The 26,232-nt window shown below is 37.5% G+C and overlaps 1 protein-coding gene across 3 annotated transcripts; it reads left to right on the top strand.

Annotated features, from left to right (window-relative positions):
- Nucleotides 1–773: 773 nt before the first annotated feature.
- LOC114301427 (uncharacterized) lies at nt 774–24,681 on the top strand. 3 transcript variants are annotated; one of them, XR_014342778.1, is made up of 7 exons: nt 774–1,098; nt 6,950–7,386; nt 18,159–18,342; nt 18,469–18,693; nt 18,797–18,913; nt 23,204–23,775; nt 24,386–24,681. XR_014342778.1 is itself a non-coding variant. In XM_028246391.2 (7 exons), the coding sequence occupies exons 1-7, from the start codon at nt 1,033–1,035 to the stop codon at nt 24,599–24,601; spliced, it is 1,479 nt and encodes a 492-aa protein (XP_028102192.2). In that variant the 5' UTR covers nt 774–1,032; the 3' UTR covers nt 24,602–24,681. The 3 variants fall into 3 exon arrangements, 2 of the variants coding, with proteins under 2 accessions (XP_028102192.2, XP_028102195.2); XM_028246391.2 differs by having other exon boundaries at nt 23,204–23,437; XM_028246394.2 differs by having other exon boundaries at nt 861–1,098; nt 7,120–7,386; nt 23,204–23,437.
- The last annotated feature ends 1,551 nt before the right edge of the window (nt 24,682–26,232 follow it).

The following is a 26,232-nucleotide window of genomic DNA, read 5'->3' as shown; positions in this document are numbered from 1 at the left end:
GCCATCAACATTTAGTTTTATTTTACCTGCATGAGGTAACATCCACTGTATCAATCTAAAAGCAGGCCTGGGATTAATAAGGGACAAATTGAAAGCCAAATCAATATCTCTTGAGTAGTCAAGAATGAATTTAACACTATCCATGCCATTACACAACTTTTTTTCAAAAACAAAAACATTTTTATTTTTTCAAAATTTCCATAAAGTGATAATGAAGACAAAAGACCAAGTAGCCTGCTCATTAAAAGGCTTTTTATTCTTGGAATTAGACAAAAGCCAATCCTTCCAAGATAAGTTAAACATGTTTCTGCACCAGGTTCGGCCACATAAGGCCAACCACACTTCTTTGGCTTTGAATCAATGTATGAATAGGTGATCCATGTCTTCCACCCCACAGTAGCTAGGGCATGTATGGGCAGATGTTAAGCCCCTCCTCAATCTCATAAGGTTAGTTAGCAGCTTTCCATGAAAAAGAAGCCACATAAAACTTCTAAGTTTTTGAGGTAGCCTTACTTTCCAAATCCAACTCCAGTTATCTACACAACTATGATGGCCCGTGACAACATCATAGGCAGAGACAATAGAAAAACCTCCACAGAAGATGCTATTAATATTATTATACTAATTAATATATTAATTGATACATGTAACACTATCTATATAATTTTTTAATAAAAATTGATAAATCCCAATCTGTCCACCAATCGAAACACACCTGTGGCGTCACCACGCGGGGACCACCAAAATAAATTGTTGTCACCAACTAATCACTCGCTCATTTGCCCCTCTCTCTCTCTCTCTCTCTCTCTGCAAATTCCAAATGATAGCCGTTGAGTTTCCGTTTTTTCCATTCCATTTCCAAAACGTCTCAATCATTCTTCTTGGTCTCTTCAAACTCGTAACAAGTCTCCGTTGACCGCCAATCTCTCTCTCTCTCTCTCACGCTCTCTCGGTCTTGACGTCTTCTTCTCCCTACATCCCAATGCTCATCATGTCTTCTAAATCTACTCGCACCGTTGGATCAATCACACCATGAGCGACTCTCAAAGCCCCTCCTCCTACTCCTCCAACTCTGGTTCCCCCTCCGCCCCCCAACAGGTAGGTTTTTCAAACTGAAATTTCATGTCTCAATCACTAAATTTCATGTTTCAATCACACTTCTAACAACTATATTTCATGTTTAAATCACTGTATGTATATCAGTTTCTCTATCCAATTTCATGTTTTAATCATTCTATATAGACTATTTATTGATGTATTCATGTAAAATTTCAATCACCGCCGTCTTCAATTCGACTCATCATTAAACAAGTAAAGGCTCAAAATGTCATGAAAAAGAAAAATACTATATATGCCCATAACTTAAAATCATAATAAATAACTTTAATTTTCTGAGTGATAACAAATATATATATATATATATATATTATAACTAAGGGTAAATTACAAATACACCCCTAAGATTTGTTTAAAATATAAATTGCTCCATGTGGTTTGAAAAATTACAAATATCTCCCTGTCATAATTTTTTATTTAACAGAATTAATTGAAAAAGTAAATTTTCTAACTATTCAGCTATACAATAATAAAATTATCTGAATTATTAATTGAAATAAAATTTTAACACTATTAAAAACTGTTAATTAACTTGATGATTTATTAATAAAATGACCTATTTGTTATGAAATTAGAAATCTTAAAGGCATAATGTAATTTCTAAAATCATAGGGGTTAATTTGTAATTTAAGTAAATCTCAAGGGCTGTGTTTGTAATTTATCCTATAACTAAACAAAACATAAGACATAACTAAAGAACTCATGAATTGTAAAATAATGTCGTAACTAAATAAGAAAATTATTCATAACTAAAGAAGAATATAGCATAACTACGGGTGCATATAGTACACCTTTTTAAATTGGTGTATATTAGAATTTCCCTTACTAACAATTTACAATAGTTACATGATTCAATATTTTTAAAAGAAATCGATATGTATCAATATGTATATTTTTCGTTATATATATATGGCCGATTCTGACTTTCTGTAGCCCATGGCGAGTTTAAAAAATGGGGCCCTTATATATATATTTTTTTTAAAAAAATTATTTTCTTTTCTTGTACAGACATATTAAGTGATAAATCTAATTTGAAAAAATATTGTATTAGTCAATAATTTAATTATAATTTATTTTTCACAATAATTATAACATTTTATTTTCTGAGCAATTTTATATGATTTTCTTAATTGACATAATCATTGTTGTTGAGATAGACATAAATCATAATTATTGAAATAAGATTTGGATATTTTCGATGGGTGACGTAACGTAATAATTTATTTAACTTTTTTATGAAGTAACTGATTGAATATAAAATTTGATCAATTTCAATTTTAAAAAAACTTAAGAGGGAATTGTAACTAGTATAATCAACAATATTCTATAAACAATCTATACATTTAATAAATAATCATCCATTACTATTACATAATTCACCATTTCAATTATGTTTTTTCTTTTAAAAAAAAAACATTGAAACTTCACTTTTAAACTACTAATACAATAATTTAATGTTTGGTTCATTAAAATGAAATGGAATAGAATAGTCATTCTTTAACCTCTCTATAAAATGATTATTCTCTCACAATGATGATGTAAATGATGATTTTATTTGTAATTTTTTTTTTTATCATTTTTTCAGTGAACCAAATATGAAAATGAATATTATGAAGGAATGATTGTTTCATCCCAATTCATTTCAATAAACCAAACCTAACATGAGAATTAAATCATTTGGAGGCCCGAGGCGGCCAACTTGTATATATATACACAATATATATGTAATTTACAATACTTTATACATAATAAGATTCATATGATAATATTTAAATTTTGGGTAAATTACACTAAGCTCTCCTGAGGTGTGGAGACAATATAGAAAACACCACAACTTTAGCATAATTACACCACTTCTCTTTTAGTAAGATTAAAGATATCACAATTAATGCAAACAAAGAGATAAATAAAGTAAAATACACATTTCAGTGTAAAAGAGATGACAACATCATTTTCATCCGTATCACTAACAAAATTATTATGAAAATGGGCCTAAGTGTTATTTAAGAGAATTTAATGTAATTATGTCAAATTTATGGGGCTTACTATATTTTTTTCAAGCCTCAAGCGAGGTAAGTGTAAGTTATCCTTAAATTTTTTTAGCATTTAGGAAAAAAAAAATAACTGTACTTATTTCTAATAAAGTAATATTGTTAGAAATTTCATTACAGGTTTAGGGTAGCCATTTGGAATATAAGAACCTTAACTGGTAAGACGATGAATTGGTAGATATTATGATTAGGAGGAGAGTTAGTATAGCTTGCGTATAAAAAACTAAGTAGACGGGTGAGAAAGGTAGGGAAATTGAGGATACCAGTTTTAAACTATATTATAGTGGTACGAACAGGCGCAGTAATGGGGTAAGAATCATAATTGCCAAGGGTCTGGTGGAAAATGTAGTGGCGGTCATTAGGAAAGAGGATAGGATTATGTTAGTTAAACTAGTTATGGGAGAGAATATAGTGAACGTTATTAGTGGATACGCCCCTCAAGTAGGATTAGATGATCAGACTAAGAGGGATTTTTGGGAGCAAATGGATGAGATCTTACAGGAGATGCTCGTAGGGGAGAACCTAGTTATAGGTGGAGATTTTAATGGCCATGTAGGCATAGATAAACTAGGCTATGAAAGGGTGCATGGTGGATACTGTTTTGGTGACAGAAATGAGACTGGAGAAAGTATCTTAAATTTTGAGTTAGCTTCTGACCTAGTGATGGCCAATACTATATATCAAAAAAGGGAGGAGCATTTGATAACTTTTAAGAGTGATTCAGTTAATAGCCAAATAGATTACTTCTTAGTGAGAAAAGTGGACCGCCTAAAATGCAAGGATTGTAAGGTGATTCCTGGAGAGAGCCTGACCTCTCAACATAGGATTTTGGTACTAGATTTATGTTTTAGAGGGCAATACCAAGTTAGGAAGGATGGTGGGCATCGTAGGACGAGATGGTGGGACCTGAAAGGGGATAAACTAGAAATATTTAAGAATAGAATGGATAAGGAAGGTACTTGGGACTTGCAAGATGATGCTAACACTATGTGGAACTCGATGGCCAATTGTATGAGGAGAATCTCAAGGGAAGTGCTTGGAGAGTTGAAAGGAACGGGAGGACCCAGCGCTAGGGAAACTTGGTGGTGGAGGGAAGAGGTTCAAGCGGTAGTTAAGGCAAAGAAAGAGTGCTTTAAAAAGTGACAAAATGATAGAACTGAGGAAAATCTTAAGAGCTATAGATTGGCTAATAAGGAGGTCAAAAAAGTAGTGAGAGAGGCTAAGTTGAAAGTTTATGATGACCTATACACTAGACTAGATAGTAAAGAAGGAGAGAAGAGCGTATACAAACTTGCTAAGATTTAAGGCAAAGAAAGAGTGCTTTAAAAAGTGACAAAATGATAGAACTGAGGAAAACCTTAAGAGCTATAGATTGGCTAATAAGGAGGTCAAAAAAGTAGTGAGAGAGGCTAAGTTGAAAGCTTATGATGACCTATACACTAAACTAGATAGTAAAGAAGGAGAGAAAAGAGTATACAAACTTGCTAAGATACGGGAGAGGAAAATAAGAGATTTTAATCAAGTGCATCAAGAGTGAAGATTCTAAGGTATTGGTGAAGGATGAAGAGATTAAGGAAAGATGGAAGAACTATTTTGAGAAACTATTAAATGAGGAACATGGAGGTACGGCAATAGGGGAAGAAATGGCTAGTAATACGATAAACCAAGACTATAGATTTTATCACAGGATTAGGAATTTTGAAGTGGAGATTGCACTTAAGAAGATGAAATCAAATAAGGCTTTAGGACCCGATGATATCCCTATTGAAGCTTGGAAGTGCTTGGGTAAAAAGGGGATTGCTTGGTTGACTAGGTTGTTTAGCAAAATTTTGTTGACTAGGAACATGTCAGATGAGTGGAGGAAAAGTATTTTAGTGCCAATATATAAGAATAAAGGAGATGTCCAGAATTGCAACAACTATAGAGGAATCAAGCTAATGTGCAATATAATGAAAGTGTGGAAGAGGGTGATGGAACGCCGATTGCGAGATATAACAGAGGTGTCAGAGAATCAATTTGGGTTTATGCCCGGCAGGTCAACAATGCAAGTGATTTATCTTTTAAGGAGAGTAATAGAAAAGTATAGAGAAAAGAAAAAAGACATTCAGGTGGTGTTTATCGACCTTGAGAAAGCATATGATAGACTGTCCCGAGATATAATATGGTGGGTGTTAGAGAAGAAAGGGGTGACAAAAGGTTACATTGATATGATTAGGGACATGTATGAAGGGGTGGTGACCACTATTAGATCGCCTACTGGAGAAACAAATGAATTTCCTATCACTATTGGGTTACACCAAGGATCTACCTTAAGCCCTTACCTTTTTGCTTTAGTTATTATGGATGAGTTGAAGAGAAATATTCAAGATGACGTGCCATGGTGTATGCTTTTTACAGACAATATTGTGCTAGTGGATGAGACTAGAGAAGGAGTTAATACAAAATTAGAGATTTGGAGAAAAGCTCTTGAATTTAAAGGTGTCCAGATAAGCAAAAATAAGACAGCGTACATGGAGTGTAAATTTAATAACAGTAACAATGAAAGCAGAGGAGAAGTGAAGATTAAGAATCAAAAATTGCCTAAGAGTGAACATTTTCGTTATTTAGGATTGATTATCACAACAGCGGAGGAAATTGATGCGGATGTGGCCCATAGGATTAAGGCGGGATGGTGTAAGTGGAGAAGTGCGTCTGGGGCACTGTGCGATAAACGAATACCTACTAGACTAAAAAGTAAGTTCTATAGAATGGCTATTAGACCAGCGATGTTGTATGGGACGGAGTGTTAGGCAACCAATAAACAACATGTAGATAAGATGAGTGTGGCTGCGATGAGGATGGTAAGGTGGATGTGTGGCAAGACTAGACAAGACAGAATTAGGAATAGGTGTATTCGGGAATGGGTAGGAGTAGCACCGATAGAAGATAAGTTAAAAGAGAATCGATTGAGATGGTTTGGTCACGTTCAACGGAGACCAACAGAGGCAGTAGTGAAGAGATGCGATACTGTAACGGTAGAGGGGAGTGTTAGGGGACGGGGTAGGTCTAGGTTAACGTTGGCTAACGTTGTAACTAGAGATATGGATCTACTTAATTTGGCTAACGAAATGGCCTTTGATAGGGCCGCGTGGAAAAGAAGGATTCATGTAGTTGACCCCATTTGATGGGACTTAAGGCTTGGTTTGGTTTGGTTTGGTTATTATAAATAAAGTAATTTTTTAGGTGAGAATGATACTGTTTCTTTTGTTTTCTTTACTTTTTAGACAAATATCTACTTGTTTAGTATTTACCATCTTGTATGGTTGATTTATGCCTTTTTACACACCGATTAAAGTTTAAAGTTTCCTATTATGGACAAACTCTTTGAGAACTAAAAAGTTAAATTAAATAGTAAAACCTAAAATGGTGAATTAAGATATTATTTTATACATATTTTAACTCCCCTCTGCATTTTATATGCATTAGTATTAATGATTATATATTTTATATGCATTTTGTCTTTTAAGCAATCTTACTTTTGCAATTTTAAGAATTGTTCATTGTTTAGTGTATTGTTTAGTTTTTTGTTTGTTCAAGATATTTGTGTTTTTCTATAGCTATATATATTTATTTTTCTACCTATTTTTAAAGATGTTAAAAAAAATTTACGATACACGATATGGTACGATACAATAAGCAATTCAAAAAAATAGAAAAAACAATACACGATTCGTGTCTTGATTTGACAACTATGTTGTTAATTGTTCTGACTTATTTTGGTTGCTTTATGTTTTGGATTCTAGAATGTTGGGCAGAGTTGTAGAAGTGCTAGTGGTGGTGTTGATTCATTGTCTCCGGGACTGGCTCTGGAGGGTTCACGCCATTGGCGGGATATTTTTTGGTTATGTTTATTTATTTTGCATATGATTGGGATAGGTTGTATTCTTAGTTTCTTTGGACTTACTTGGTTTAGGAGGAAGGATATGCTTTACATAGGGACGGAGGATTACTGGCCATTATATGCCGTTGCTGGCGGAATTGGGACTGTTCTTGGGTGGATTTGGCTGTTATTGCTTGGTTCACGTGCAAATCAAATGATGAAATTTGCGGTTCACATTTTGACTACTTATCTTGCTGTGATTAGTGTCTTGTGTTTTTGGGGTGATCAGTTCTTCTGCGGTGTTGCATTTGCTATTGGGGCTGCATTTCAGTTCTTGTATGTCATATCAGTTATAGACAGGTAAAAGAGTTTGCGATTTTACATGCTTATTCTTGTGGTTATATTTTTGAACTTTTTGGCATGGTTAAAGAGTGATTATCTCATGTGACATTGTCATCAATCATCGACCAATTCATTTGAAATATATGGACCAAATTATGATTTTACAGGGTTTTCATCAATAAAACAATGACTTCTGAATATCACAAGATGGTATCTCAGTAGATCTAGATGTTGGTGGTAGAAAATTTTAGTCTTGCAGGCACTAACAATTCAAAGGGCCCTAATTGTTTTGGTTCACTTGCTCCTGTTAACGATGAAGTGGTTATGACCAATGCAAATGAAATGTTTAATTTGAACATGTAGATGCTATTATAGAGATTTACTAAGAAATGTTTATGTTAGTATAACTGATAATTTTAAATTCTTGTCTTAGACATCATAGTCTTTATTTGTTCAAGATTCCTAGCTTTGTTTCTACTTGCAATGTGTCAAAAGTTAGGCAAAGTCACATTTTAAATCTGTTATTTTTACTTAAAGATTGTTGTGGAATTTGGTTTTAAAACTCGCAAATGATTAGACTTTTAAAGTGGAGAAACTTACCCAAATTAGTAGCGACATTAAAGCATCTTGTCCAACCACAAGCATATTTCAAGTAGTGAATTGAAACATTCAGTTCTTTTTGTCAGTTTTGTTTTAAATTAAATATGATTTTTGTCAAAACTTTATGTAGTGAATTAAAAATTGAGTTCTTTTTATTGGTTATGTTTTAAATTAAATTTCTTCAAAATATTTTAATATTACTGAGTTACCTAAGAATCATTTATTTACTTAGTAAAATAATTGAATAATTCAACTCAGACACATAACCAAAGTTTTGATGCATGCTGCTGTGTATCTTGATTTTCAACAGATACTTGAAATGAAAACATGCAATGTGCAATGTGTAGTCTAATAGCATTATGACAGTTTTGTTTGATTAATCAAACCAGGGGTTGCTGCCTTGTAAATTTTTTTGCTATTGATTGTGGAATCTAGTTTCTAGTTACCAAGAAACTCGCTTTGAGAAGGGAAACTCATTTTCTTGTGAGCTCATTTCGGGAATGGAGATGGAAACTCTTATGAAATTTTAAGAAACTTCTGGATAACATTTCTGGGAAGTTTTAGAAACTCTTACTTAATTTTAAGAAATGTATCAGAAATTTGAAAAATGTTATGAAAACTCCAAAAAAACGCTTCTCATAGTTTCTACCACTTTTTCATGTTTCAAATCTTATTTTTCAACCGTCATATCTAACTGTTCTAATTAGTTTCTATAGATATTGTGTAGCATTAGTATTTTAGTTGATCATGATTTTTTTTTAATATTATATATTTCTAGTTTTAAAATTCTTAAATATCCTATTCAATCTTGCGTAGTGTTTACACCTTTGCAAAATATTTTTGGATCATGTTTCTGTGTACTGTTTTGTTTCTCACTTCTGTTTCTCATATTGACAATTATGTAGCTGTAAAACTGTAACACCATTGTTATTGTTTTTTTTTTTTTTTTTTTGTGAAGAGTCGAGGGTGATGTGTGGTTTGGGATGTTTCCTCAGCCCTTTGGTGGGATTTCGTTATGATCAAGAGTTTGAGGTGATGTTGGAGACTTTTGAGGCCTTCTAAGGGTGGTGTTCCTATGGGAGAAGAGGAGGAGAGGATTCGATGGACTTCCTCCAAATCTGGTGGGTTTGAGGTCAAATCGTATTTTATGAAATTACTTCCTTTGTTAAGTGATTTTTCTCCTCCTTGGAAATACATTTGGAAGTCTAAAGGCTCATCAAAGTGTCATTTTCTTGTGTGGGTGGTAGTTCAGTGGAAGACACTTATCAATTATCATTGATATTTTGGTAAAATGGATAAAAGTCCTTCCATTGGTGTTGCATGTGCAAGAAATGGGGGAGTTGGTGGATTAAATATTCATTCATTGCAGGATTGAGAAAAGATGTAGAACACTTACTAGGCACCTAAATCAGTAATTGGGTTATTTCTTGGTTGGACTGTTTGTAAGATGCATAATAAGAGGAAGGTTTGGGCGACAAACACCTTTATGTTTGATGAGGTTTTGTGGGGAAAAAAAAAAGAATCACTGATCTTTCAATGGTATTGCGTCTTTAATGCATTGAGTAAATTTTAGTTCATTGTATAGCTTGGTCAGGGATAAGATTAGCTCTTGTTTAGATTTTGTAGACAGCCATGGGGTCTTGAACTGATGTATAGGTTTTCTTTTGTTTTCTTTTTGTGTGATGTTCCTTTTAGCTGACTCATTCATAATGAAAACTGGAAAATGCATTCATTGCTCCTTTGCTTTATTTGAGTTAATTTGTTAATTTATTCTTTATTCTTTGTTTAGTTGTCTTTTCTGACTGTTGTAAAGGCTCTTAGAGTTTACGGACTTAGACTCGGGCAAAGTAGGTGACAGTTAAAATTATGTTACTCTAATAGATTGTTAATGGTAAAGTGGTATCTTTTGATATTACTAGTCAGGAAATATGGATTAGACTCAGGAAAAGTAGACGGAGATTACTTAGTTGCACGAAGCGGGAGCGGGGGCGGGGGCGGGGGCAGGGGCGGGAGCGGGAGTGGGGGAACGTGGTCACTTAAAGGAGTCGTAGATTAGGAGCACTTATGTATTATTTTTATTAATTATATTTTATATTATAATAAATAAGGAATAGGAAAATTTACCCATAAGTCCTAGTTTTTGAAACGTTGAACCATTTAGTCCTAAAAGTTTTCTTATGCTCCATTTAGTCCCATTTTTACATCAACATGATGTGAATGATGTAAATGATCTGATGTTTCATTCTATAATTTCAAAATTTATTGAAATCTGATGAACATTAGATGTTTTTCATCCTATATTTTCAAACATTATTGAAATTTGATGAACATTAGATGTTTGAAATCCAATGTTTGTAACATGACTCTGATGTTATTAACATTGTATCTGATGTTATTAACATTGTAATGGGACCTTTTAGTCTATAAGAAAACTTTTAGGACTAAACAGTGCATAAGTTATTAATTTGGGATTTATTGGTTATGTTAAAAAAAATAATAAATAAAAATTAGATGCTTTATTTTATAAATTTTTTAAGTTTTTTTTTTATTATATATGATTTAAATAGATTTCTTTTAAACAATTAGGTGATTTATTTTATTTATTATATGTTAAAAAGGTAAGAAATAATAAATAATAAATTTCGTTAAAAAAATAAAAAAGAAATAATAAATAAAAATTATTTTATATATGATAAAATAAATAATTTTTTATTTTAGACATAAAAATTATATTGTTTATGATAAATATTATAATTTATAAATTATATTATATAAAACAGTCAAATATGAAAAGGGAGAGAGAGAGAGAGAGAACATAATAGATCGAGAGAGAGAGAGAAGCGAGAGAAGCAACCAGAGACGAAGAAGAGAAGCAAACAGAGACGAAGAGGAGATCGAGAGTGATAGAAGAGAGTGACGAAGACCTAGGGCTTCGAAGAGAGGGACGAAGACTAGGGCTTCGAAGGGGAAGTCAAACAGCGAGAGATCGAAGTCGTCGAACAAAGGTTCGAAGCCAACAACTAGGTTCTCTCCTTGCCCTCTCAAGAGTGCTTCCTTCTCGCATCAGATTCGTGTTTCCCTCTCCTCAGATTCGCGATTCTGCTGCGATTCTTCCTCAGAAGCGCAGAATCGCGCTTCTTCCTCAAAGTCGTCACCATCTGAGATGATTCCTGCTACTAAGGGAGATTAAAATTTTGTTACTCACATCATGCGATAGATTGTTAATGCTAACATGGTGTCTTTTGATTTAGTAATCGGAACATAAGGATTTGTTTTGTACCAAGAGTTTCCTTCAGAATTATTCATTTTCCTAACTAGAAGACCATGAAATTTGTAGAACCTATTACTTGTTCAAAGTTTCTGTTTTTGGACACAGAAAACACATTTTAGTGCTCTTGAAAATGGCTGATATTATGAGAAACACTCAGCAAACCGTGTCATTTGATTGACTTTTATTTTCTATGATCCGTGCCTAACATGTTCTTTCAGTACATTTCTTCTACCTTGGAATCAGAAAATGGTTTGTCAGATGCAATATTGAAGCCCTCAAATCTCATATTCAACTTGTATTTCACAAATTACAAGTAGTTGGTGCTTTGGCCTTGAAGCTACTGTGAGAATATTATGTTACTTATGGAAATATTAGATTGATTGTGTAGATTGATTGTATTTCCTTATTAGTCGATCGATTGATTGGTTCTCGTTGGAATCAGGCTCATCTAGCATTGGAATCATTGTACCTCAGCCTTTGGTTGGTCCATCTAATTCGCACATCTGGGTCGCACCTCTTCATCACATGTGTGACTCGCGTGAGTGACCCATTTGGTTTGAACCTCTTCATCACTCCTCTAACTCGCATGGGTGACCCATCGCGATTAACTCTGCTTCTCTCTGGTCCTCTGTGTTTGGAACTTATGGTTCTCTGGAAGCTCTGTTATCTGATTGTTTCGTCTCTCTCGTTCGATCCATCTGACTATTTCATCTAGATCGACTAGGTTGAGAGACCGAAGATTTATTCGCAATGCTTCTCTGTAACGATTTCGCTCTCTCCGTGGTTCTCTTATTTCGTGGGTCTCGATATCTCTCTCTCTGAGGTTGGGTCTCGACTTCTCTGGTATTTGACCCATTTGATATTAGTTTACTGATATAATACTTTTAGATCCAAAACTCTTCTGGTTATTACGCTGTGGTTTTGGATTTAGGGTTTATTACACTTGAACCCTTTAATTTTTTGGTTATTATGTTGTCTCTGGCATCTGATGAGGTGCCTTCTGCCATCAGAGGGGCCATTGGAAGTATCACTGTCCCAAGAAGGAATGTCTGCCTGCCTCATTTTTTCAGCAGTCTCAGAACCAATTCTGGGCTTCTTCCACTGCTTGTATTGCATCTGCTCTGACTCCGGATCCTAACCTGGCTTCCTTGAGCGCTCAAATCAGTCAGCTTCTGTATATGTTACCTCAGCATATACTATCTACCTCTCAACCATCCCCTCTGCCTCCATTGTCTCTTCTCTTCATTCAGGTTTGCTTGGGTCTTCTTCAGGTATTTCTTCGTCTGTCTGGATTTTTGACTCTGATGCCTCTCATCATGTGACTCCCTATCTCTTCTTACTTCAAAATTGTACTCCTCCCTTTGCTATTACTGTTAATGCTGCTAATGGGTCTGGTATATCTGTTGTGTCTGTTGGGTCTGTCGGGTCTGTCCTACCGTCTGCTATGTCTACTGTCTCTATTCCATCTGTCCTTTATGTTTCTCAGTTATCTGTTAGTTTATTATCTATCAGTCAGCTTGATGTCTCTAGTTTTGTTGTTGTCTTTTCTTCTTTTATCTGTTATGTGCAAGATCGGATGTCTAAACAGCAGATTGGGACCAACCGTAGAGTTGGAGACCTCTATGTAATGGAGAGCTTATGACAACCTCTCTGACTGCCTTTTCCTCTTTTCAGTTAGATTCTTTGTCTAGTCCTTTCTACTTGTGGCATTCTAGATTAGGGTATTTGTCTGCTGATCGCTTACGGTCTTTAGCTCAGTCTGTTATATTGGGTAAAGTTTCTCCTAGTAAACTTACTGAATGTCGGGGACGTAAATTTGCCAAAATGACAGTCCTACCTTTTCATAAAAGTACTTCTATATCTGATACACCATTTTTTTTAGTTCATAGTGATGTGTAGGGCCTTTCTTCTGTTCTCACCAAAGGGGGTTCTGTATATTATGTGTCATTTGTTGATGACTACCCCCTTTACACTTGGATTTATCTTATGACTCATAAGTCTGACTTCTACCAGATATACTGTACTTTTCAGTCTATGGTCACTACACAGTTTGGGTCTACTATTAAATTGTTACGGTCTGACTTGGGCGGGGAATACTTTAAAACTGAATTCTGTGAATATTTGGCCAAATTAGGTACCATTCACCAAACTTATTGTATTGATATACCTGCCGAAAATGATCGAGCTGAACGTAAACACCGTCATCTCCGTGAGACAGCTAGGTCTCTACTTCTCTTTGTCTCCGTTTTGGCTCCGTTTTGGGGTGAGGCAGTTCTTACTGCTGCTTTTCTTCTCAACCGTATGCCTACCCCCTTCTTTCTGGTCGGTCTCCTTATGAGGCTCTGTTTTCTCAACTTTCTAATTACTCCCTCCTTCATGTGTTTGGGTCTGCTTGTTTTGTCATTTTACCTCATAAAGATAGGACCAAACTTAGTGCCCGATCTGTCCTATGTGTCTTTTTGGGTTATAGTCTCACTCAGAATGGTTATCGCTGTTATGACCCTATTTTCCATCGCATTTATGTCTCCCGCCATGTTGCCTTTCTCAAACGTCTACCTTACTTTTAACTTCCTCCTCTCACTACCCCAGTTTCCAAAGAGGATTTGATTCATATTGATCCGTTTCCTTCTGAGGTCCCGTCTGATGAGTACATCTCCACAGTTCCTTCTGAGCTTGTTTCATCTTCTCCTCCTGCTTCACCTCTAGTTGCTGGTTCTTCGGTTTCTTCTCCTTTTTCGTTGTTAGTTTATTCTCGTCACAAGGCTCTTTCTCCACCGGTTGTCTCTGCCCTTGCTGCTGATCCTCTTACTTCTAACGACTCTGATCCTACTACACACCAATATCCTACTCGAGCGCATCGTCCTCCAAACAGGTTAGGTTAGTCTAATACTTGTTTTTCTGCTTCCTATCGTATTTTTTTGTCTATTATTTACTCTTTTCCAAAACCTCAGTCTTACAAGGAGGCTTGTTAGGATCCTCATTGAGTTCAAGCTATGGAAGATGAGTTGTCTACTATACAAAACTCGTATTTGGGAGTTGGTTCCTTTGCCTGCTGGAAAGAATCTGGTTGGTTGCAAATGGGTCTACAAAGGCAAGACTCATTCTGATGGTTCTCTTAAGCGCTACAAAGCTCGTCTGGTTGCCAAAGGTTTCTCATAGGAGTATGGTATTGATTATGAGGGGACCTTTGCTCCTATTGCCAAGATGACTACTGTCCATACTTTGATCTCTGTTACTGCTGTTCGTTCTTGGTCTCTTTATCAGATGGATGTTAAGAACGTTTTTCTTAATGGCCATGTCACAGAGGAGGTTTACATGCGTCATTCCCCTGGCCTTCACCATTCCTCTGGACAAGTTTGTTACTTTCGGCGTGCTTTATATGGTCTGAAGCAGTCTCCTCGTGCTTGGTATGATCGCTTTCAAACTGTTATTACTGCGTTTGGGTTTCATCCTTGTGCCCAGGACTCTGTTTTATTTCTTCTGCATACCTCTGCTGGATTGGTTGCCTCATTACTGTATGTGGATGATATGATTATCATTGGCTCTGACTCTTCTACTATCTCTGAGGTCAAACAATATCTTTTTCGCACCTTTAAAATGAAGGATCCAGGTCCCTTGCGATATTTTCTTGGTATTGAGGTAACTTCGTCTCCTAAGGGTTACTTTCTATCTCAGGCTAAATATGCCAATGAGGTTATTCATCGTGTCGGTCTTACTGACATTAAGATTTCTGATACCCCTATTGAGCTTAATGCGAAGTTCACCACTACTAATGGTGTTCTTCTAGATGATCCTACTTTATCTCGAGAGCTCATGGGTTGCTTAGTCTATCTGATGGTTACTCGTCCTGATCTTGCCTATGTTGTTCATGCGGTTAGTCAGTTCGTTTCTGCTCCTCATTCTACCCAGTGGCCTGCTTTTGTTCGGATTCTTCGCTATCTCCAGGGTACTATATTTCAGGGTTTACTGTTGTCTTTAACTTCTTCTTTGGACTTGGTGGCTTATGCTGATTAGGGATAGCAATTTGAAACCAGCCTGACGGGGACCCGACCCCCCGTCCCCGATAAGAGTGGTTTTTTCCCCAAAAATACCCCCGATGGGGAGGGGATGGTATTTAAAATTGAATCCCCGATCAAATTCGGGCCGAGGAAGGGGATCACTTTCACAGCCCCGGACCCGGCCTGTCCCCGTCCCCGTTCACCGCTCCGTTTCTCCCCAAAATAAAAACCCCCCTCACTCTAATCTATTATATATCTCTAATCTATATCTCTGATCTGTCTCTCTTCTCTCACTCTCTCTCTCACTCTCTCTTTTCTCTCCACAGATGCTACGCAGTCGGCTCCTCCTCCAGGCCACTGCCGCCTCTCCGTCGCTTCCTCCTCCTCCTCCTTCTCCGTCGCCTCTCACGGCCTCCTCCCGTCGCTTCTCGCAGGCGGAGCCGTCTTTCTCCGCCAGGCCACCGTCAGATCTGAGAAGATCCGTCGGTGTTGATGATCGATGTTGAAGATCCATCTTTCTGAGAAGATCCGTTGGTGTTGATGATCGATCTGAGAAGATTCGTCGGTGCTGAAGATCCGTCTTTCTCCAATCTGTCTATTTTTTATTTTTTATTTTGTTGATGAAAATGATGTTGTTGATGATCGATGATGTTGGTGTTGATGATCGATGATGTTGTTGATGATGATAAGCTAAACAGAGAGAGATAGTTACGGGGATTTTCCACGGTCAGGGAAACTCGATCCCCGTTGGGGCCGAGGCCGAGGGAGGTGAGGGGTTCCCCGCCGGGGATTGGGGTCGGGGACGGGGAAGTTTGTAGTTTCGGGGATCGGGGATGGGGAGGGTGATCCCCGGCCCCGCCCCGCCCCGCCCCGCCCCGTTGCCATTCCTAATGCTGATTCTGATTGGGCTGGTGATGTCACTGATCGCAAGTCCACTTCTGGCTTCTGCATGTTTCTTGGTGATTCCTTGATTTCTTGGAAGAACAAGAAATAGACTGTTGTTGCGTGTTCAACTGCTGAGGCTGAGTATCGTACTATGGCTCATGCCACTACTGAGATTGTTTGACTTCGTTGTCTCTTGACTGATTTAGGTGTCCCTCAGTCTTCTCCCACCTCCCTTTACTTTGACAACTGCAGTGCTATTCAGATTGCACATAACATTAGGGATGGCAATTTGAAACCGGCCCGACGGGGACTCGACCCCCCGACCCCGATTAGAGCGATTTTTTCCTGAAAAATATCCCCAACGGGCTAGGGATGGTACTCAAAAATAAATCCCCGATGATTTTCGGGCCGAAGAAGGTGATATGTTTTTCACCCCCGACCCGTCCCGACCCCGTCCCCGTTAGCCCCCTGAATTAAAGTTACTATATATACCCCTTAATATATATTATATGTTATGTTCTATCTCTCCCACTCTCTCTCTTCCCTCTACTCTCTCTCACTCTCGCAGCTCTCCTCTCTCTCACTCTCGCACCTCTCCTCTCCGCCTCCTCAGCACAGAGTCACTGTCCACCTCGACCGCCGCTTCACCTCCGCCGTTCGCTCTAGAGATCTCAGATCGCTGCCCTGCCCTCAGTTGCTGTGCACCTCCACCTCCACCTCCACCTCCATCGCTGCCCTCAGTCACACAGAGATCTCATATCTCCGCCGATCTCCTCCGTCGTCGCCGCCGATCGGCCGATCTCCGCCGATCTCCATCGTCCCCTTTCTCTCTCTCTCTCTCTGTATACATGTATGGGTGTGTCTATGTGTATATATAATGTATGTGTGTGTCTTTGTGTGAATGTATACATGTAAGTATGTGTGTGTGTGTCTCTCTGTGTATGATTTTTGAGGATGTTGTTGATGATGTTGAAAGTTGTTGTTGATGGTGTTGAATGTTGAAACAGAGTTGGATCGGGGAATTTTCGGGGTCGGGAAAACCCGATCCCCGTTGGGGACGGGGATGGGGACCGTGATAGGTTCCCCGTCGGGGATCGGGGCCGGGGACGAAGACGGGGACGGGGAAGTTTTGGCCATCGGGGATCGGGGACGGGGAGGGTGATCCCCGCCCCCGCCCCCGCCCCCGCCCCGCCCCGTTGCCATTCCTACATAACTCTGTCTTTCATGAACGGACGAAGCACATTGAGATTGATTGTCATTTTGTCCACCAACATCTACAGTCTGGCTCTATCTCGCTTCCTTTTGTCTTTTCGGCCTTACAGCTTGCTAATTTCTTTACGAAGACTCACACCATTGCTTGCTTTCAGTTTCTTCTTGGCAAATTCTCAGTGTTTTCGGCAAAAACACCTTGAGTTTGAACAGGGGTGTGAGAATATTATGTTACTTATGGAAATATTAGATTGATTGTGTAGATTGATTGTATTTCCTTATTAGTCGATTGATTATGTAGATTGACAGTATTTCCTATTCAGATTAGGGTTAGGATTGCTATATATATTGGTTGTAAGCTTTGTATTAAACACAATTGAATATACAAAAAACATTCAGAAATCTTACAGCTACATCCGGAAAATACTTTGGCTTAAAAGAGATTACATGCTTGGTGTGATTTTTAATTTTCTGTATTTACTAAATGTGATATTTCCTCAATGTTTTGTTATTTCAGTATGTAGAGATGTTCACTTGTTTTGGTGCATCTGCTCATTTCTACTTTTGTTCCCCAACAGAGAGCAGAACTACATCTGTACGGTGAAATTTTAATGGACAGAATCATAATGGCATATATCTTTATGGTGATATAATTGAATGTAAATTTTTTTAGCAGAACTGTAAATTGGATGTCTTTCCCACTGTCTCAATTTTAGAACTATTTTTCTGTGTTACTGTGCTTTAAAGAGCACCTTTCTCGTAAAGATATTAAAACCTTTATTCAAATCTTTACAGTTTTCCTTCAACTTTATAATGTTTTCCTGTAGACTTCCATTTACTATGTTGGTGCTGCAAGGAGCTGTGAAGATGGTTTGGAACCTTCCTGAGGTTATGAGAGTATCATGTGCATTCATGGTAGTCATGCTTTTATGGCTAGCACTATGGTCTTTCGGTGCAGCTGGTGTTATGGCTTCAAACATGAGTGACCAACCATGCTGGTGGTTTCTTGTGGTGAGCTGGAAAGTTTTGTTCTTCATTCTATTGGTTATGTTGGGGATTAGCCAGCACAAAGTATTCTCATCTCACAATTTTATGCCACGGACATCACATTGAAAAATGCTTTTATTTGTGATGCAGTTGTTCTCTGTAAGTTTATTTTGGACAGGTGCGGTTCTCTGTAATACTGTTCATGTTATTGTGTCTGGGATGGTATTTCTTGTTCTCATCCATGGTGGCCGGGAAGCAGCATCAATGCCTTCCAAGCCACTGATGAAGTCTCTACGGTACGCTGTCACAACTTCTTTTGGTAGCATCTGCTATGGATCACTCTTTACAGCTTCTATCCGGACATTGCGTTGGGAGGTAGCTATACTCTTTTGCTTTGCTCTTAAGCTAATAGTGCTTGTAGATATTACTAAGTGTGCTCAGTTGTGACTGATCATGCAGTTCAATTTAATATTTTTAGATTAGGGGATTTAGGTCAAAGATTGGCAACAACGAGTGTTTGCTCTGCTGTGTTGATTTCCTGTTTCATCTTGTGGAGACTCTTGTTCGGTTTTTCAACAAGTATGCCTATGTTCAGGTAATTTTATGTAAGAAATAATGTATAGAGAAAGAGAGAGAGAATAAATTGTATGTATTATTGATTGATATAATGTTATATTTATTACAATGATTCATGATTCCTATATATAGAAGAGGGTGAGTGTGTAGTAGGTAAGGAGTAGGTGAAGTGGAGGTGGTAGTGGTGTAGTGTGTTAGGTTTAGTGGAGTAGGTGAGGTGGTAGTGGTGTAGTGGGTTAGGTTTAGTGGATGAAGTAGGTGATAGGTTTTAACAGCCCCCCGCAAACTCAAGGGGGATAGGAACTAGCCAACTTGAGTTTGGAGAGAGTAACAAAACAAGAAAATAGACGAATACATAAAAGAAAAGAGGATAGGAGACACTGTATGGTCGTGTCAGACCGATGGTGAAGACACTGTATGGTGGTGTCATAACGTTGTAGAGGACACTGTATGGGGGTGTCATAACGTTGTAGAGGACACTGTATGGTGGTGTCATAACGGTGTAGAGGACACTGGATAGCGGTGTCAGACCGATGTAGAAGATAGTTTATGGGGTCATGTCGGACCGTTGTAGCAGACAATGTTGTGACAGTTGTTGTGACAGTTTACGGAGTCTTGCTGGACCCTTGTAGAAACTAACCGGAACCAATGTCGGGACAGTTTACAGAGTCTTGTCGGACCCATGAAGGAGCTAACCGGAATCAATGTCGGGACAGTTTACAGAGTCTTGTCGGACCCTTGTAGAAATTAACCGGAAACAATGTCGGGACAGTTTACAGAGTCTTGTCGGACCCTTGTAGAAACTAACCGGAATCTATGTCGGGACAGTTTACAGAGTCTTGTCGGACCCTTAAAGGAGCTAACCCTCAAAAGGTGTGCCCAATCTTTCAAAAGGCGTGCCATCAAAAGGCGTGCCCAATCCATAAAAAGGCGTGCCATCAAAAGGCGTGCCCAATCCATAAAAAGACGTGCCATCAAAAGGCGCGCCAGACACGCGGCGATGCACGTGATCGACAGTGCGCGTGTCGGCCTCTTCGTCATGTGCTATATAAATGAAGGCGGAGGCTGAGAGAACATGTGGAAATCAAACCAGTCTGAAACCTCTGAAAAACTCTTCGTGGGCTGAGAGAGATACACTAGTAACACTCTGTAAACACTCTGAAACACTCAGCAACCATAACATGGCCTCTTCTTCCCGTCCAGCTACCCAGAACATGGCCTCCTCTTCCCGCGGTCTGCTTACGCTCTTTCCAGAACTGAACGAGTCCACAAGAGAAATAACTGGTGCGGTGGCCAGTGAACCCCAACCAAACACTTCTGGGTTTGCTCCTTTGAACTTTCCGATGCGGTCGGTGGAGCAAAAAATGGCGGTGCAAACTGATATTGAGGCCAATCAGTATACTCTGAAGTCATGTGTGGAAACCATGACGGCGGTCACAAACTTGTCGCACCGGCTGCAGAGCAGGACAAATGAAGTGCAACAGTTAAACTCCCAGCTGGCTCTGCTCCAACGCATGTATAAGGATGCGCGAGCAGAGATAAGCGTGCTAAAGATGGAAAACAAGGAGCTGAAGCGGAAGGCCACCGTGATGTTCCGTTTTGGAGGTCCACCATATGCTGCAGTGGAGGAGTATGGGGGAGTGAACGTGCTCGGTGGACAAGGAAACACGGAGGCAACACCGGCAAGGGCCGTCCAAGACGGAGGCAAGAAGAAGAGACCGGCGGAATAGGCGAGAAGAAAAATCCCACTGTTCCGATTTGTGTTGGTTGTGTTTTGTTTTGTTTTGTGTTTTTTTTATTTTTATTTTATTTTTATTTTATTTTTATTTTTATTTTTATTTTTTTATGGTGTAAAATGCTGATCGGGGTTGATCCCCGGCATGAAGAAATGACAAGTTTGTAAAATGTTATTTTTTTCTTTTTTGTTTTTTTTTTTGTTTTTTTTTTTTTGTTTTTGTTTTGGGAGTGTTTTGTTGAAAAAATAAAAATAAAATGAAAGAAAACAAGGGAGAAAGAAAATAGATAAAAAATATTTATAGATGGATTATATGAAAAACATCAGTGCGATTGTTTCAAAATAAAGTGGGGTATTTAAAAAAGCGGAAAAGTGATTTGGAAAAAATAAATAAAAATAAGTGATTTTTGAAATCAAATGGAGGAGAGAGAGGGACAAACCCATGTGATAAAGTGGAGAGAGAGTCGGTGAGTGGGGTGCAAAAGGTGAAGGAGAAATGATGGATTGAAAATGGTTTGGGTCAAAAGTGGACACTGTTAGTGGGGATCATGAGTGCATTGATTATTTGATATAATAATAATAATAATAAAAATAAAAAGTTAGAACAGTTGGAGAGAATGAGTGGAGTATGGTAAGGGTTTCATCCAAGACAAACATTTTGATGCAAACAGGGCGAAGTGATTGTCTCCGCAACATGTCAAACACACGACCAGGAGTACCAACAACAACATGAACCCCACTGGAGAGAATGCGCTGATCTTCGCGCACACTAGTCCCTCCAACACAAGCATGAACCTTCACACTTTGCTGGGCAAGTTCAAGAGTGGGTGGAAGAACCAAAGCTTGGCACTCAACCAAGCTATAATCTAGCTGCTGCAGAATTCCAGAGCAGAATGTTGCAGTGTTTCCAGTTCCAGACTGTCTCGTCATATGAGGTGAAGAATTCTTCTCCATCAGCCTCACACATGACTACAGTTGCACAAATCTTTGTTGATTTTATTAGCGGAATAGGTTGAGGTCCGGCGGGCGGCTAAGGTGAGGTTGCCGCCCGCCGGGGAAGCGAAAATACTAGGTTTTAAACCAGCTCTGATACCATGTAAGAAATAATGTATAGAGAAAGAGAGAGAGAATAAATTGTATGTATTATTGATTGATATAATGTTATATTTATTACAATGATTCATGATTCCTATATATAGAAGAGGGTGAGTGTGTAGTAGGTAAGGAGTAGGTGAAGTGGAGGTGGTAGTGGTGTAGTGGGTTAGGTTTAGTGGAGTAGGTGAGGTGGTAGTGGTGTAGTGGGTTAGGTTTAGTGGATGAAGTAGGTGATAGGTTTTAACATTTTATTAACCATTTTATTGGTAAATTCTCTCACATACCATTTTTTGTGGCAAACTGTTTGTTAGATTCTAGTTACATCCTGTTTCTACTTTTATTTTTTATTTTTTTCGGCAACAGTCAGTGATTAGTTGTTAGATTAGCACACCTAGGGGGAGTTGAACCCCCAACCTCTCCTTGCAAGCACATTTATGTCTTGCCCCTAGGCCGCAAGGCCTTGGGCTACATCCTGTTTCTATTGACCATTTTTAAATTGTAGTTTTATCATGTATCTTAAGAGGGAGAAGTTTCTATAAATTCTGTTTCTTCTCTATAGATTTCTGCTAGTTCAGTCTATTTGAACGGTGGTTAACAAGGCTTAAAAGATCTGTTAAATATCCCTGGCAAATTTGTCATGCCAAAATTTGTGCAGCTCCATTAAACAATTGAAAAAGTGGCTTTACCATAATTTGTGGGTCTAATTGAGAACTATTTTGAGGATCACCTATCCCTGGCAAATTTGTCACGCCAAAATTTGTGCAGCTCCATTAAACAATTGAAAAAGTGGCTTTACCATAATTTGTGGGTCTAATTGAGAACTATTTTGAGGATCACCTTGAGTCCACAACCTTGCAAGCTACTACATTCGAGATGGCATAGATTAGCTCTGCAGCATGTTGTAAATGCATCATGATTGGAAGATATTATTGTTATATACTGTGCCTAACAGGCATTGTCCAGGTGTTCCCTGCAGATTTATGTAAAGTTTTTTGACATAATATTAGGAGGTTTGTAGCACTGAAGACAAAGCATATTTGCACATAAGCTGACCCAAAGTCATTATGTAATGGCTTAATGCCCATCATCACAATATTTTTGAATGGATTTGGATACTCCTTTTCAGGTTTTAGGGGGTTTCTTTTAAAGAGCACTGAGGGCTTGTTTGATGTCCCAAACCCCGTCTTGAGGGAATTTTTGGAACATTTATTTTTCTTTCGGTCTATTGATTCGTTTAGTTGATATGCAGTTTTGCATTGCAAATCAAAGCTTCAAAAGAAGGAAGTTGATTTTAATTTTTCCTAATTTCTGTTAGGTGAACTTTGCCTTCGCTTTTTGGAAGGATTATGACTTTTTCTTCAAATAGTTAGTGCTTTTTCAGTTAATTGATTCTTTGCCTTGAATTTTGTCTCAAGTTGTTTATTAGACACCTGAAATTGTTAGTTCCTAGAAAATATATTAACATCTTGGTCACTTCAGATTGCAGCTTATGGCAAAAGCTTTAATCACTCAGCAAGAGATGCCTGGGAGTTATTCCAATTAACTGGTGTGGAAGCACTCGTTGCCTATGATTGTTCTGGGGCTGTTCTATTAATGGGTACTCTTTTAGGTGGGCTTATTACTGGAACTGGTGCAGGAGTTTGGACAATGAAAAAATATCCTGACAGAGTGATTATGGTGGGCTCTACTGCCATGTTGATGGGAATGATCTTGGTAAGTACATTGAAATATGCATGTTTCAATGGTTGCACCTCGGAACTAATCAACCTTTCAGCCAAAGCAACCCAACCAAAATGGTCTTCTGTCCTTGCTTTGGCTCAGTTGGAAAGCTAGTGGACCTACTTATCTCGGATCTGTGTTGGGTAAATTGACCGACTAGAGAACCGAAGTATCAAAGAGGAGATGAGGGTGCTGTGCCCTATAAACTAGAGGGAAGCATTCCTTCCTCTGCTATTAAAATATGGCATTGTGCTATTGAAGAGGAGATGAGCTATAAACTAGAGGGAAGCATTCCTTCCTCTGCTATAAAAATATGGCCTTGGGCCAAACCTGTAATGACTTGAACTCCTTTCAGCCTATTTAATTTGAGATAAGCCTCTTGGTTTTGCTGACTTTGGCTGTTTTTCTCATGATCAAGAGGTTACAATATGTTGAATTATAAAAATGCCTCTTCAGCTAATAAATTGAAAACTGACCACAACCAAGTTAAGGAATTTCTGTTTTGGGACATGTACATTTGTCATTGCTTCATCTGCTAGAAATTGGAATATATTCTAGAAGGCATCAAATTTTATTTGAATTCATCAATTATTTTGCATGCTTGATTTGCATATTGTTAATGGCTTTAACATTTAATCTAAGTGATGGGAAGCTTTTAGTCTATGGAGTTGAATGCAGAGCTAATTAGTAATCCACTGGTTTCCTTCTAATCTCTTGTGAGTTCTACTATATCAAAAACTCGATTAATTACCTTTATATGGAGAAATATATGTATCAACTTGACATATTCTTATTTATTTTTAATTTTTTGAATTTGTAATTGACTAATTTGTCATGATACGGACTTGAAGGAAGTTCATGCTGCATAAACTGTGGTTAGTGCATGTATGTTGCTCTCTGTTTTCTGCAAAATGTTTATGCACGGTATGTCTGATATTTCAGGTGGGACTAGCAATGGTGGTTGTGGAAAGCGCTGTTACGTCCATATACATATGTTATGCAGAAGACCCGTTATTGATTCATAGATGGGATGCCGAATTCTTCAACCAGATGTCGGAAACTCTACACCAGCGTCTGCAACATAGGAGTGCACGAGCGAGAGAAGTATTGACTCACAGTCGGCTTGATGGCCACAGACAAGAAACACTCACTATTTGATGAAGTTACCAATGTTGTATAACATGCAGTGTGTAATTGGTTCCATTATAATTTATTCATCCAAGTTTTTGCAGTGCTCATTTTCTTTTTCAACTTTCTGAAATTTTTAATTGACCAATTTTGTGTTTTCTTTTTTTTTTTTTTTTTGATCTGGACCAATTTTGTGTTTTCACTTTCACCATTCTATGCATTAGGGGTGGGCGTGGGTCGGTTGCGGCCACGGAACCTCCAATCCGTCATCCGTCCGCTAGATTGGCAGATTGGAGAAAATCAATCTACATCTGTCTACCAAACCAGCGGATGTGGATTGAGCGGATTGACAGTTTGGTGGATGGATGCGAATCGGTTTGGCGGTTTAAAATTTTATAAATTTTCAACATAATTTAACTTGTGCACTTCTTCAAAAAAAAAAATATTACAATCAATGACTTAAAAAAATATTACAATCACTGCATGCCTCATCCAAATCAAGAAAGTTTGAAACTTTAGAATATCAAAATCACTGCATGCCTCATCCACATACTACAATCACATGATATCTTATTACAATTTGTGGTCTTTAAAATATAAAAACAATTCAAACTACTAAAACCATGAACATAGCAGTAGTAGAGATTGTATGTCTCTATACTGTTACATCTATATCTGTTTTTTAAAATAAAAACCAACAAGCATATATCATATTTTTTATTATTTTTAGAGATAGATTTAAAAATCAAAAAATATAGATAAATAATACGTTTATTTTTTTCAATTCAAAAAAAATATTCAAGTTGAAATTTTTTTTTCAACAGAATATTTAAACTCTTTTTTGATTGAAAACATAAACAGAATATTTAAATAAACTGAAAACACAGTCTTATGAATTACCAGGAGTGCTCGCGGTTTGGCGGTTCGGTTGCGGCCAAAGGAATCTCAAATCCACCATCCGTCCGCCAGATTAGCGGATTGGAAAAAATTAATCCACAACCGTCCACTCGTCACCATGCATCCGTCCAAAATGTGACAGATCGGTTTGGTTCAGTTGGTTTTGACGAATCGGTATATCCTCTGCTCACTCCTACTATTCATGGTTAGTGATGGATGGCAAGGGGAAATTAAAACTTTTTGTTTTTTTGGGTAAATTATCAATAAGTCTTAATAGTTGGACTTAAGTCCCATTAATCCTATTGTACGTTAATTCTAGTAAAATCGTGGTTAAAAATAATTTTTTGTGACGATTTTTTACATATGTCGCCAAAAATTGACAATTAGTAACTTATAATTAGTGACGGTTTTCTGTGACGAGTTTTTAAAATTGTAGCTAAAAGTTAAAAACTGGTAACTTTTTTTATGTTGATTTTTTTAAACTGTTACTAAAACTTACAATTGTGACATTTTTTAAATTGTCCTTAAAAATTAACAATTAATAACTTTTGAATAGTGTTTAATGAAAAATAATGTTAACTATCATAGGACTTATTGGATAATAAGTCCACATATTAGAACCTATATATAAGTTTTCTTCTTCTTTTTTTTTTTTTTTTTTTTTACCGATTTCAATGGTAAAAGTTGGCATTAAGTTTGATTTTCAGTGATACTATAGATTATTTTAATTGATATATATGTAATTTACAAATTATTTGAGAGGC

The sequence above is a fragment of the Camellia sinensis genome, chromosome 10 (assembly GCF_055761805.1).
Source record: "Camellia sinensis isolate YWXY chromosome 10, ASM5576180v1, whole genome shotgun sequence".
Taxonomy (NCBI): Eukaryota; Viridiplantae; Streptophyta; class Magnoliopsida; order Ericales; family Theaceae; genus Camellia; species Camellia sinensis.
Note: the sequence above shows the minus strand (reverse complement) of the source record. Positions and strands in the feature narration are given on the sequence as shown.

Excerpts from the sequence above, each read along its gene's own strand:
- LOC114301427 (XM_028246391.2), top strand. The coding sequence starts at position 1,033 with ATGAGCGACTCTCAAAGCCCCTCCTCCTACTCCTCCAACTCTGGTTCC. Across the intron at positions 7,387-18,158 it reads GTCATATCAGTTATAGACAG|ACTTCCATTTACTATGTTGG; the intron begins GTAAAAGAGTTT and ends GTTTTCCTGTAG. Across the intron at positions 18,694-18,796 it reads TCCGGACATTGCGTTGGGAG|ATTAGGGGATTTAGGTCAAA; the intron begins GTAGCTATACTC and ends TAATATTTTTAG.